At 45.0% G+C, this 13,817-nt stretch overlaps 1 protein-coding gene across 3 annotated transcripts; it reads right to left on the bottom strand.

Moving 5' to 3' along the window:
* Nucleotides 1-2,030: 2,030 nt before the first annotated feature.
* On the bottom strand, nt 2,031-13,508 carry ZNF140 (zinc finger protein 140). Of its 3 annotated transcripts, none has more exons than XM_045087725.1 (4): nt 12,973-13,508; nt 12,059-12,185; nt 11,409-11,504; nt 2,031-4,241 (listed from the first exon to the last, which is right to left on the bottom strand). In XM_045087725.1, the coding sequence occupies exons 2-4, from the start codon at nt 12,090-12,092 to the stop codon at nt 3,088-3,090; spliced, it is 1,284 nt and encodes a 427-aa protein (XP_044943660.1). In that variant the 5' UTR covers nt 12,093-12,185; nt 12,973-13,508; the 3' UTR covers nt 2,031-3,087. The 3 variants fall into 3 exon arrangements, with proteins under 3 accessions (XP_044943660.1, XP_044943659.1, XP_012904938.1); XM_045087724.1 differs by lacking the exon at nt 12,973-13,508 and adding an exon at nt 10,055-10,157; XM_013049484.2 differs by lacking the exon at nt 12,973-13,508 and having other exon boundaries at nt 12,059-12,840.
* Between the last annotated feature and the right edge of the window lie 309 nt (nt 13,509-13,817).

The following is a 13,817-nucleotide window of genomic DNA, read 5'->3' as shown; positions in this document are numbered from 1 at the left end:
ACACGGAAAGATGAAACATATTTGCGTGCTAAAATTCAGTGAAAGCAAGCAAATGTGAACCCTGCAGCACCTTCTTGATATGACAAATACATCGTATAATGAAAACGGCCACAAGCTATTCATTTTCTTTTTTCAGTAGCAAGTCTCTTTTTTTTTTAAAGATTTTATTTATTTATTTGACAGACAGAGATCACAAGCAGACAGAGAGGCAGGCAGAGAGAGAGGAGGAAGCCGGCTCCCCGCTGAGCAGAGAGCCCGACGCGGGACTCGATCCCAGGACCCTGAGATCACGACGTGAGCTGAAGGCAGAGGCTTAACCCACTGAGCCACCCAGGCGCCCCTAGAAATGATCTTTAATTTACTTTAATTAAGTTAAGTCTTAGGGGCATCTGGGTGGCTCAGTTGGTTAAGCAACAGCCTTCGGCTCAGGTCATGATCCCAGAGTCCCGGATCGAGTCCCGCATCGGGCGCCCAGCTCCATGGGGGTCTGCGTCTCCCTCTGACATCCTCTCATGCTGTTTCTCACTGTCTCTCTCTCATATAAATAAAATCTTTTTAAAAAATAAAGTAAATTTTAATTCAAGTGTAAATTAAATGTATGTGGAGTCTACATCAATTAAAGTATAAAAATAAAGATTTCCTTTCATTAAAAATAATAGCACGGGCCCTTGGGGGATCAGGTAAGTGGCCCAACCCTGATTCCCACTCGGGTCACGGGCTCCGTCCCCGCACGAGCGCCTGCCCGAGACCCTCTCGGCCTCTGCCCTGCCCCCGCTCATGGGCACACGCTTTCTCTCTCTCAAACGACGCTCAAATAAATACACAAAAGCATCGTTATTTTCTGATGTGTCTTTACCACGAATCAGCTTTAGGATGAGGTGCACAGTTGAGAATGAGGTTTCGTGAGGGGGTTTTAAAGGAAAGTCACTGTTTTTGAGGAAATGGTTCAAGCGATTGGGCGAGCCGGACCACCCCATGCGCAGGCACCCCCGCCGGACCAGCGCCACCGACCTGGTCGCGGGCCTCGGGTCACCCTCTCGCCGCCGTCCGTGGACTGCTCCTTGCTCCAGGAAGGGCACATTGCGTTGAGAAACACAGAGCCCTGCTTGCAAAAGGGAGGAAATAGATGCTCAAAAGATTATGGTTCTTCCTAGGTCCAGACCCAACTTTTTAATATAGAGGGAGAGAAGCTGGGGGCCGGGGCGGCTGCGTGGGGCAGGCCTCTGCCTTCGCTCAGGTCAGGATCTCGGGTCCGGGGATGGAGCCCCGCATCGGGCTCTCTGCTCGGCAGGAGCCTGCTCCCCCTCTGCCCCTCCTGCTCCTGCTCTCTCTCTCCCACTCTCCGTCCCTCAAAAGAGCATGAGTGGCAGGAGGGGCAGAGCCTTCAAGGAAGAATGCGAGCCACTTCCCACTTCTACCAATTTAACTTCATTTCCTCAAGAACCGGAGTAGGAATTCAGGCAGGAAGGTGAAAGCCACGCCCTTTTCCTAAAAGAGAAAGCAAAGATGCCTAAATTCATGTTCTGAATGGAGGAAGGGTAACCTCAGGTGAGGATCCCATAGTTCCAAATCATTATATTCCTTTATGAATTCTTCGGGTCAGGGTCCAATCGGCCCCATTTCTCGTGAGACAAGTCTATGGCCATATCCCCAAATGCTACAAACCTCCGAAATGATACACACATTTTTATCCAAAAAAGACCCCCACATGCAGCTAGGAAGAGTAACACCCGCTGCACCCCAGGAAAGGAAGCATGTGTACAATGGAGCTGCCCTGGCAGAGACTGAGGCGGTGAGAACACTAGCAGGCGACGGCTTTGTGTTACATCACAGTCAGCATGAAAGACAGCTGCCAGCCTCTCACCTGGTGAAAGATTCACCCACACTTAAAATATACTTAAGTGAGGCATTTATTCAAGTACCAAACTGCATATAACCTAACCTAAATGCAAGCTCAGTCCTTAAAAGGAGGCAGATGATCCCAAGATAAGATACACCTTTAACTGGGACATTAAAAAATGGGCAGGATGTACATGGAGTAAAAACATCGTCTGGTTTATTCTGACAAATATGTGCTTACAAAAGTAATGTTCCCACTGTAAGTGGATCAAAAGAGGAAAACCACCTTGGTGTTTTCCTGCAACACACCTTATGTACATTCACTTCAAGCTAAGACAGGTCTAGTTACATTCAAGGATAAACATGAATGAGCATAACCTTAAATCTAAACTCTATCTCCAAGTTAAAGCCATGAAGATACGAAAAATGTTTCTGTGACCATGTACGTTTCTACCAAGGCACACGAGTCTTCACTGCTGATGTCGACACTGGGGTGTTTGCACTTTCAGAAGGATACATGCCATGGAAAAAAACTCTGCAAGTACAGATTAATTAACTAAAAACCAAACATTTATTCATAGCTTTCTTTTCTGAGTTTGCTTTAAAACAAAAATACCCCCCCCAAAAAAACCTCCCCAACTCCCTCCAGTAGGACTTCTCAGAACTCAAGATCTTGCCACACTCCCTATGATGGGTTTCTCCCAGTATAATTCTGCAGTTCTGAAATAAAGCAGACAGTCACCCTCTATTCAGTTCATTTATAGGGTTGCTTTTTCTCTTGAGAGTATTTTCAAACTTAATAAATATTGCATGGTACACAAAAACATTGCCAAATCACTGCATTTGCATGACTTTGCTTCATTATGAATTTTCTGATGTCCAGGAAAAAGGAAAACAACTCTTGCCCACACGCTCTGTCCTGTTTGGGCTGACAGATGCAGAGTTGGGGCCAATTTCTCAGTAAAAGCTTCCTCACATTTATTGGCCACGTGTCCTTCCCTGGTAGGAATTTACAAATGTCCAATGAGGGAATGGTACCAGGTAAGTCCTCTCAGTTCTGATTTCATCTTCTGATGTTACAAAAAGAACGTGCTCATGGCTTTCCAACACATCCCTGGGCTCCTATGTTCCAGGAAGTTGAATCAAGTATAACATTCAACATATTCACTTAAGGCTTCTTTCCAGGAATCCTCTGAAGTCAAAGTAAGGCATTAACTGTTTCTGGTTTTGTTTTGAATCCGTACATTGTTAGGTTTTCTCTGTAGTGCGAATCCCGTTGCGCTCAGTAAGGAACGAGTGATAACTGAACGAATTCTCAAACTCATAGGGGTTCTCTAGGCTGTGTGTTCTCTGATGTTTGGCCAGGTTTGAGCTCCAGCTGAAGGACTTATTGCATACCTTACATACATAGGGTTTCTCCCCAGTGTGAGTTATCTGATGCAGAATGAGGGAGAAGCTCCGACTGAAGGTTTTATCGCACTCAGTACATGCATACGGCTTTTCTCCAGTATGAATTTTCATATGTTGCATAAGGGATGCATGCCACGTGAAAACCTTACCACATTCATCACACTCATAGAGCTTCTCTCCAGCGTGAATCCTCTGGTGTTTGATAAGGAACGAGTGGCAGCGGAAGGCTTTCCTACACTCATTACACTCATAGGGGGTTTTGGAGGTATGGGTACTCTGATGCCGCGTAAGGTGTGAGGAACGGCGAAACGCCTTCCCACATTCAATGCATTCGTAAGGCTTCTCTCCCGTATGTGTGATCTGGTGGCGAATAAGTTCTGAGCCACTGCTAAAGGCTTTCCCACATTTCCTACAAATATACTGTTTCTTTCCTATATGAATTCTCTGATGCCGTGTGAGGTTTGAGGCACGGCTAAAGGCCTTTCCACATTCCGTACATTCGTAAGGTTTCTCCCCAGTATGGGTTCTCCGGTGTTCAATAAGGAATGAGAGGTAACTGAATGTTTTGTTACAGTCCTTACACTCGTGGGGTTTCTTTCCAGTATGTATCATCTGATGTTTCACAAGGTTGGAGATCTGGCTAAAGGTTTTGCCACATTCTGAACATATGTACGGTTTCTCTCCAGTATGAGTCCTCTGGTGTAACACAAGGGAAAAGCGCCGACTGAAGGTTTTTCCACATTCATGACATCCATAGGGCCTCTCACCGGTACTGACACTCATGCGCTGCGACAGTGCTCCTTGATGAGAGGCTGACACATGCCGGATACACCCCTGATTTCCTTGCATCTGAGTGTCCTCACATTTCCAGCCTCCTTTAAAACTGGAATGTTCAGGGTCTTGGTTTAGGATTCTTTCCACTACCAAATACTGGGACGAGCCATCTTCATATATGACATTTGGAGAAAACTCTTTGATCTCACCCTTTGACTCTGAAAATAAAACAACAATTTATTTTTTCCATACTGAGTAAAGCCACTCCACTTTTTCAATGAGGGATTAAAACACACACACACACACACACACACACACCCCTCAACACTCTACGGCTTTCAAAGTTCTCATATAGACTGAAATCTGAGCAGTATGCCCGGAAATTCAGAAGACATCAGAAGAGAGACAAAACAGGACAGGGAACATCTGGGCGGCTCAGTCAGTGAAGCGTCTGCCTTCAGCTCAGGTCATGATCCCAGCCTCCTGGGATCGAGCCCCATGGCGGGCTCCCTGCTCAGTGGGGAGTCTGCCTCTCCCTCTGACCCCCACCCCCCGATTGTGCTTGCTGACTCTTGCTTGTCCTCTCTCTCGGACAAATAAATAAATAAAACATAACCAAAGTACTATCAGGAAGATAAGTACTTGGGAAGGATACGTTTTCTTCTTTCTCAGCTCTTCTTAAAATTTATTTGAGGCAAAAAGGACTTGAAAGAGACAATTTCATAATGCGGCTAATAAACTACACATATTCCTCAGGTCCCATAAAGACATCAGACTGGTCACTTAATGCCTTTGGAACATCTGACAGTGACTTACTTTAAATAATAAGTAAAAGGAAATGACTGTCTATGATCCTCACGCGTACTCTACTTTGCGAAGTGGTAACTCAAGCTCAACCTTGGTGTAACAGTGTCTTTCCATTAAATGCTTTTTTTTTTTTAAGGTGTATTTATTAGAAAGAGTGAGTCTACAAGCAGGAAGGGCAGAGGGAGAGGGAGAGACTCTGAAGCAAACTCACTGCTGAGTGTGGAGCTGGACGCAGGGCTTGATCTCATGATCCTGAGACCATGACTGAGCCAAAACCAAGAGTTGTACACTGAGCTACCCAGGTGCCCTATCAGATGTCTTTAACAGTCAAACATCAGCCCTAATCTTCTCCAGAGGAAAAAAATAGTACAACAAATATGAAAAATACTTTATTTATTTATTTATTTTTCAAGATTTTATTTATTTATTTGACAGAGAGGGATCACAAGTAGTCAGAGAGGCAGGTAGAGAGAGAGGAAGGGAAGCAGGCTCCCTGCTGAGCAGAGGGCCCAACACGGGACTCGATCCCAGGACCCTGAGATCACGACCTGAGCCGAAGGCAGCGGCTTAACCACTGAGCCACCCAGGCGCCCGAAAAATATTTTAAAAATATATTCACTCATATCCTAATTCCTAGGAATTCGTGGAGGTAAAAGGCCATGATGTATGCAATTTATTGTCCGATCTTTCAGGGAAAAAAATCATATACCAAATAATAAAATGAATGGGGCAAAACATTAGCAATAGGTGGATTTTTTAAAAAAAGATTTTATTTATTTGACAGAGAGAAATAGGTGCCCCGACCTATTTCTTTAATAGGTATCTGAACAAAGAACCAAGAACTATACCTCCATGGTAGATACATTAACATGAAAGATAAAGATGGGGAGGCAGTAAAACAATAATGAAGAAAATGGCTCAACAGAGGTAAATCTTAAATTATTTTCCTGACTCTTCTATAAACCAATTCCTTACCTACTGAGCAAATCAGTAAGAGCCCTGGAGATATATACGGATGAGTTCTTTTCATAAGCAGAGAATATAAAGAGGGCACAGAAGAAAAAATTGGTATTAAAAAACAAGATAAGCTCATCTAGAAAGGTTTCACTGCAGAAATTAGTTGGGAACAGAAATACAGCAAGATAGGGGCACCTGGGTGGGTTAACTGCAGAGATTTCATATACTACCAACCATACGGTTTCACAGACCAATCCGAGTAAAAAGCACAACCAAGAAAACCAGGTTCCAAATACGAATAGAACGCTAATTATATATTTCTCATCCCGCTTCGTTGCCTCAAAGTCACCTCCCCCTCCTATCACGTACATGCCCGTACTCTTTGGTAAAGGTCAAATAGATCTGATATAACTTAGTTTTTATACTGATTAAAAGCCTAGAGGAATACAAGGATTTTTTTTTTTAAGATTTAATTTATTTATTTGACAGAGAGAGACACAGCGAGAGACGGAACGCAGGTGGCGGGAGTGGGGGAGGGGGAAGCAGGCTCCCCGCTGAGCAGGAACCCGATGTGGGGTGCACACGAGCACATGGGATCATGACCTGAGCTGAAGGCAGACGATTAAAAACTAACCCACCTAGACACCCCCTTTATTTTTAATGGTTTATTTGTTTTAGAGAGGGTGTGAGCGAGTGGAGGGAGGGCGGAGCAAATCTCAAGCAGGCTCCACACCCAGCACAGAGCCTGACGCGGGGCTCAATCTCACGACCCTGATAGCACAACCTGAGCCAAAACCAAGAGTCACACACTTAACCAACTGAGCTACCGAGGCACCCACAAGGATCCGGCCTTAATGTAAGGAAGGGTTCCTGTGAGAAACCCGCAGCTAACATACTCAAAGCAAAACTCAGATGCACTCACTTTCTTCTTATGGAAAAGAAAATTCTCTACCACCAATGTTACTTAAGACCATTGAGATAGCACTTAATGTAGTATAGAGAGAAAAACCCCACCAACCTAGAATTGTTTACCCTGAAAAACTATACCTCAAGGTGAAGAAGAAATAAAGATATTCTATGACAAAAACTAAGGCAACGTGTTACTGATGAGGGAGCAGGAGGCTGGCTGAGGACAAAGTAAAAGCTGGCGCCTTGCACCCCCTCTTCACCTGCTCCCCTCCATATGTGTAGCATTCCTCAGGCACCCCTGATCGCCATAAAACAATAAATAGTTAACTTGCAGGGATCGCAATCCTGCAGGACAGGAATCTCCCTTGCTCTACAGATGTCCTAGAGACCTAAACAGGGAGGTTACCTTATCAATAGCACAAATTTCCAGAGGCAAATAACTCTTGGTTCCTGAAGCCCTAATGTCCCCCTCCCACCATAAACTGGAAGAGATTGGGGTAGAAGGGAATGTAAATGATAGCCGGATCATAATGCCCCACCAAGAATCCCCCAATTATCTTGATGTTAGTGCCTGACCTAAAGACGACATTGATCAAGCCATAAGGGCAAAGACTCCCCCCGGCACCTTGTAGGCCCTCCCTAGCATGTGAGAACTCTGTCGAAATCTCCCATTCCTTCACCACCTCCCCCCAACCGTGGGGTATATAACATGCCCACCTTCACAACCCGGGGCGGCCGCATCTCTGCCTGCCCACGGGCCCTGTCCCCGTGCTCTAATAAATCACCTTTTGCACCAACGACATCTCAAGAATTCTTTCTTTAGTCGTCAGCTCCGAACCTCCTCACCCCACCGAACTTGACTTAGGTTCTGGGACTTCATCATTACCAGTAGATATGGCTTGCAAGATCCAACATCCACTCATGAAGAAACTCAACAAACTGGGAATAGCGTGGAATTTCCTCAAGTTGCAAAGAACACCAAAAACCGTATAGCTAACACCCTATTAATGGTGAGAAATTTGAAGCTTTCCTGCTAAAACCAAGAACACTGCATGGAGGGTCCTTCACAGCACTGTTGTTTTTTTTTTTTTTTAAAAAGACCTATTTATTTCAGTGAGAGAAAGGAAGTGCGGGGGGAAGGGGCAGAGGGAGAGGGAGAGAAACCCCAGCGGACTCCCACACTGAGTGCAGAGCCTGACATACAGCTCAATCTCACAACCCTGAGGTCAGATTTAAGCTGAAACCAAGAGGGAGATGCTTAACCAACTGCGGCACCCAGGTGCAGCTCAGCACTACTTTTCAATGCTATAACGGTTCTTAGCGAATGCAACAAGACAAGAAAAGTAAGTAAAAGGTATACAGATTGGCAGAGAAGAAATAAAACTTTTTTTTGGTAGATGACACTATTATCTATGCAAAGAATCTGAAAAATGTTACCAAAAAAGTGGAGTAATTATAACAAAATTGCAGGATGTAAAGTTAATGTATAAAAGTCAGTTTTTTGGGGCCCCTGGGTGGCTCAGTGGGTTGGAGCCTCTCCTTTGGCTCGGGTCATGATCCCAGAGGCCTGGGATCAAGCCCCGCATCGGGCTCTCTGCTCAGCAGGGAGCCTGCTTCCTCCTCTCTCTCCCTGCCTGCCTCTCTGCCTACTTGTGATCTCTCTCTGTCGAATGAATAAATAAATAAGATCTTTAAAAAAAAAAAGAAGAAGAAGAAGCAAAAGACCTACAATACCTAATGGGATACCAAAGGAAAAGAACACAGCCATAAACCTGGCACTACCTGACTTCAAGACTTCCTGTAAACGGACAGTAATGAAGACGGTGCGGTACCAGTGAAAGATGAGACGATCAGATCAATAGAGCAGAACAGAGAGCTCAGGAATGGAGCTGCCTAATTACACTCAACTGATCTCTCACAAGGCGACACAGAAAACACTAAGGAGCAAGGACGGCTTCTCAACAAACGCTCCTAGAACAACCATGTACCCACATGCAAAAATGAATTTAGATACAGACCTTACACTCTTGACTAAAATTAACTTAAAATAGATCATAGACCTAAGCCTAAAACACAAAAATATAAAACTCCTAGAAGATAACATAGGGGGAACCTAGATGACCTTAGGTATGACAATGACTTTTTAGATACAGCAACCAGAGTCATGATCCAGGAAAACAATTGACAAACTGGGCATCATTAAAATAGAAAAGCTCTGCTCTGCAAAAGCCAACATCAAGAGAATGAGAAGACAGGTCACAAACGGAGAAAATATGTGCAAAAGACATATCTAATAAGACAGTATCCAGGGCACCTGGGTGGTTCAGTAGGTTAAGCCTCTGCCTTCGGCTCAGGTCATAATCTCAGGGTCCTGGGATCAAGTCCCATATCAGGCTCCCTACTCCACAGGGAGCCTGCTTCCTCCTCTCTCTCTGCCTGCCTCTCTGCCTACTTGTGATCTCTCTGTCAAATAAATAAATAAAAATCTGTTTAAAAAAAAAAAAAAAGACCTTGTATCCAAAATATACAAAGAACTCTTAAAACTCAACAATAAGAAAAAGAACAATATACTTTAAAAATGGGCAAAAGAGGGGCACCTGGTGGCTCAGTGGGTTAAGCCACTGCCTTCGGCTCGGGTCATGATCTCAGGGTCCTGGGATCGAGTCCCGCATCAGGCTCTCTGCTCCGGCGGGGAGCCTGCTTCCTGTTCTCTCTCTCTGCCATCCTCTTTGCCTACTTGTGATCTCTCTCTGTCAAATAAATAAATAAAATCTTAAAAAAAAAAAAAAAGGGCAAAAGACCTGAACAGCAACATGACCAAGGAATATATATAGATGGCAAGAATATGGGAAGATATTCAACATCACATGCCATGAGAAAATTCTTTTTTTTTTTTTAAAGATTTTATTTATTTATTTATTTGACAAAGAGAGAGATCACAAGTAGGCAGAGAGAGGGAGAGAAACAGAGCTCCCGCTGAGCAGAGAGCCCGATGCAAGGCTCGATCCCAGGACCCTGGAATCATGACCTGAGCCAAAGGCAGAGGCTTTAACCCACTAAGCCACCCAGGCGCCCCGCCATGAGAAAATTCTAAATTAAAATGAAGGGCGCCTGGGTGGCTCTGTCAGTTAAATGGCTGCCTTTGGTTAGACAACTTTTCTACCTTTGTCCTTTACCTCACTTCCCTTGTACATACTTCGAACAGTTTTGTTGCTCTTACAAGAGTAAGGAGAGGACACTGTTCTTCAACTCCTACTGGAAAAGGGAAGTCACCCGGCACCTGCTCCAGTCCACGACTTCCGCCCACCCCCGTTCTCTCCTGCCCTCCTGAAAGTCTGCGGCCCAGGAGAGTCATTACCACCACGGCTCTCACAGCTGCAGCTGTTTCCATGGCACCTGCTCCTGTCCCTCATCTGGGTCTCCGAGCCACTGCTTCTCTGTCCGGGTAAGCACTCCTCCTGCTTTCTCAGGGACAGATCACGTACTGCCATTAGAAGCTTCAGAATCAACTGAAGAACTTGCACAACTTTTCATCGATGAAGAATTTAAGCTCCGTAGATCTTCCGTGTCAGAATCTTCCGGGGGGGGTGGGGGGGGGCATGGCCATTTATTTTTAAAGAGCTTCACCAGCAATTTTGTTATTAACCCAAGGTGATAACTCAGTCTCATGGCTTCAATTTTTGCTTAATACTAAAATTCCCACATGTACATCTCTAACTGGAACTTTTTCCTACCATAGATTCCAACAGCTCGGTGCAAATCCTCACTTGGAAATACCATCCTCTACCTACACCAAGCTTATCTCAAATGAATTCATCACTTTTTCTCCAAAACGGATCCTTTTCCTGTCTTTTACGTTTCTATTACTACTACACCTGTGCATTATCACACAGGCCTAAAACACCAACTGGAGTTCCTTTCTCCTTACTGCTGAATTGCAAATTTGAGGACACGTAAGTTACTTCCAGACCTATTTTATCTCACTAGGCTATAACTTCTTTGATAGTTATTACACTCTTTTATACTTTCTCCTCCTTGTAGCACCTAAGAGAAAGTCTTTTAAATAAATATTCAGACAAGGACGCCTGGGTGGCTCAGTCAGTTAAGCCCCTGCCTTCGGCTTGGGTCATGATCCCAGGGTCCTGGGATCGAGTCCTGCATCGGGCTCCTTGCTCAGTGGGGAGCCTGCGTCTCCCTCTGCCTCTGCCTCCCACTCTGCCTGCTTGTGCTCTCTGTCTCTCTGACAAATAAATAAATAAATAAAATCTTTTAAAAGTAAATAAATAAATATTAGGAGAATGTGTGAGTGAATGAATAAGCCCATCAACTGACCAAAAAGTAACGAATTAGTCTTTCCAAGATGGTTAAACAGAACAAAGTTTACAGAAAAAATATATACCTTTTAATTTAGGCAACAGAAACATAGGTCAGTTTCAAAAAAGAAAGGGAGAAATAGTCAAAAAGAAATGAAACTTAGAGCCCAGACAGAGCTCACAATGGAAAGAAAGAACACATCCGTCTGTGAGAAAGTAAGGAAAGGATAAGAGAATTGAAGACAGACTGGTAAGAGGACGCAACGTGGTTCCTTATGGGGCTATGGACAAGATTTCATAGTCCCCATATGTCTTGTATCGTTAAGGGAAAACTGTACAACCAACATATGAAAGTACCGCTTCCGCCCGGACTAGCTGGGTCGTTATTAACTCACTCACCTGAAAACAGACCTCCTCCCACAGCTCCGTTATCCGGCCAGGGGTCCCTCCCTTGCTCCAGTAAGGAAACCACATGTGGCTTAGAAATGTTAAGACCTATTTGCGGAAAATGAAATAAATTCAATTATCAGTCCTTGAGTCCCTAGAAAAAGGACATTAAAAGAAACATCAGCTGTAAATATGAGAGATATCTAAGGATTAAGTGGCTATAATCCATCTTGAAAAATAAAAAACCGGTGACTGGGTGTCTCAGACAGTAGAGCATGCATCCCGGGTTTTAAGTTCGAGCCCCACACTGGGTGTATAAATTACTTATAAATAAAAATTGCTAAAAAAAAAAAGGGGGGGGGCATCTGGGTGGCTCAGTGGGTTAAGCCTCTGTCTTCGGCTCAGGTCATGATCCCAGGGTCCTGGGATCAAGCGCCATGTCAGGCTCTCTGCTCAGCGGGGAGCCTGCTTCTCCCTCTCTCTCTGCCTGCTTCTCTGCCTGCTTGTGATCTGTCAAATAAATAAATAAAATCTTAAAAAAAAAAAGTTAAAAAACAATCAAAAAGAAAACTTACACATTCCCTGTGGGAATATTCAATCTGAAAACCAAGATTCACGGAGCCATCCCAAAGTTCAAATTCTGAGAGGAGGAACATGCTTACCCAGTGAGACCAGGTGGCCGTAGTTCTCCAACATCACATGTCTGTACAGATCCCTCTGAGCAGGCTGGAGCCACTCCCACTCCTCCTGGGAGAAGTCAATGGCCACATCTCTGAAAGTCACTGACCCCTGAAAGGACATACAGTTACCTGCACCACCGACGCCCAGGCTCCCAAAGATGCTCGCCAAGGAGTAAAGGGAGTCCCACGGCGCAGAGCAGACAGTGGACACAAGCAGCAGTAATGGGAGCTTCCAGAATTCTAAGTGATTGTTAAGACTGTAAGTAAGAGCCTGGCTGTTTCATTTTATTGTATAACTGAAGAAAAACAGAAAAAATAAACCCAATTTGTCCTGAGATCATTTACAACTTTGTGAAAGATAAAGGGAGTATCCACGTGAACAACATCGATTCCTGGCTTTTTGTTGTCAAGTTCCTAGAATCTTACAACACTGAATAGTGAGGACAAGCCCTTTGTGTGTAACGATGTTCACTTTCCGTAGTGGCAGCCCTGCTAACTGACAAGGCAGCAGAAGGCAAGCTGGGGACAAAGCTCAAGCTGACACCCCCAGGTGGGTTCTCTGGAACATTCCTCAGGCACTCCTGAAGGGAAAACAAGTGGTTCGTTTACAGCGATTAAAGTTCTGTGAGACGTGAGTCTCCCTCAGTTCACAAACATCTTAGTGATTTACAGGAAAAAAGTCTTCTTCTTCTTCTTCTTCTTCTTTTTTTCAAGATTTATTTATTTGACAGAGACACACAGTGAGAGAGGAAACACAAGCAGGGGGAACGGAAGAGGGAGAAGCAAGCTTCCCACCAAGCAGGGAGCCTGATGTGGGGCTGGATCCCAGGACCTGGGGAGAAGGCAGATGCTTCACCAACGTGCACCCAGGAGCCCCAAGAGAAATGTATTCTTACCAATAACCTAACTTCTGGAAGGAAACTCCAACTGCCTCAAGGACAATCACCTTGACAATGGCAAGGCCTCCAATATCTTGTAGGTCCTCTTTAGCATACCAAAGTTCTTTTGAAATCCTCCCTTTTGGGGCACCTGGGTCATTCAGTGGTTAACCCGTCTGCCTTATGCTTAGGTCGTGATCCCACACTGGGCTCCCGGCTCCAAGGGAAGCGTATTTCTCCCTCACCCTCTGGCTGTCTCTCTGTCAAATAAATAAATAAAATCTTACAACAACAAAAACAAAATCAAAACCCTCCCTTTTCCTTACCTCCCCCAACTGCCCCGTCGGTCCTCACAGCTTCTTTCTGCCCTTGGGTCCTGCCCCTGGGTTTTAATAAAGTCATCTTTTTTGCACCAAAGACGCCTCAAGAATTCTTTCTTAGCCGTCAGCTCCGGCCCCCACCTACATTAAAAACTTCAGTGGGGCGCCTGGGTGGCTCCGTGGGTTGAGCCGCCGCCTTCGGCTCAGGTCATGATCTCAGGGTCCTGCGATAGAGCCCCGCATCGGGCTCTCTGCTCAGCAGGAGCCTGCTTCCTCCTCTCTCTCTGCCTCTCTGCCTGCCTCTCTGCCTGCTTGTGTTCTCTCTCTCTCTCTGTCAAATAAATAAATAAAATATTAAAAAAAAAAAAAAAGAACTGACTAGAGCAGACAGCAGCAGCACCCCTGAAAAGGGGCATGCACTCAAGTGCCCGCAGCGGTCCCAGTCCCGAGGCGCAGCTGTGAAACCGAGGGGTAACCGAGCGGTGTCCCAGACAGGCAGGGTGCGCAGCCGGGCTGTCACGACTGCCCAAGAAGAAACGCAAC

Source organism: Mustela putorius, unplaced genomic scaffold (assembly GCF_011764305.1).
Source record: "Mustela putorius furo isolate JIRA1106 unplaced genomic scaffold, ASM1176430v1.1 tig00001433_pilon_pilon_pilon, whole genome shotgun sequence".
Classification (NCBI taxonomy): Eukaryota; Metazoa; Chordata; class Mammalia; order Carnivora; family Mustelidae; genus Mustela; species Mustela putorius.
Note: the sequence above shows the minus strand (reverse complement) of the source record. Positions and strands in the feature narration are given on the sequence as shown.

What these genes read in the sequence shown, in the direction of transcription:
- ZNF140 (XM_013049484.2), bottom strand. Translation starts at nt 12,197, where the DNA reads ATGTCCTTTCAGGGGTCAGTGACTTTCAGAGATGTGGCCATTGACTTC. An exon ending in CGGCCACCTGGTCTCACTGG is followed by an intron (nt 11,505 to 12,058) that starts GTAAGCATGTTC and finishes TTCCGCAAATAG; the next exon opens with GTCTTAACATTTCTAAGCCA. An exon ending in GGGAGGAGGTCTGTTTTCAG is followed by an intron (nt 4,242 to 11,408) that starts GTGAGTGAGTTA and finishes TTTTATTTTCAG; the next exon opens with AGTCAAAGGGTGAGATCAAA.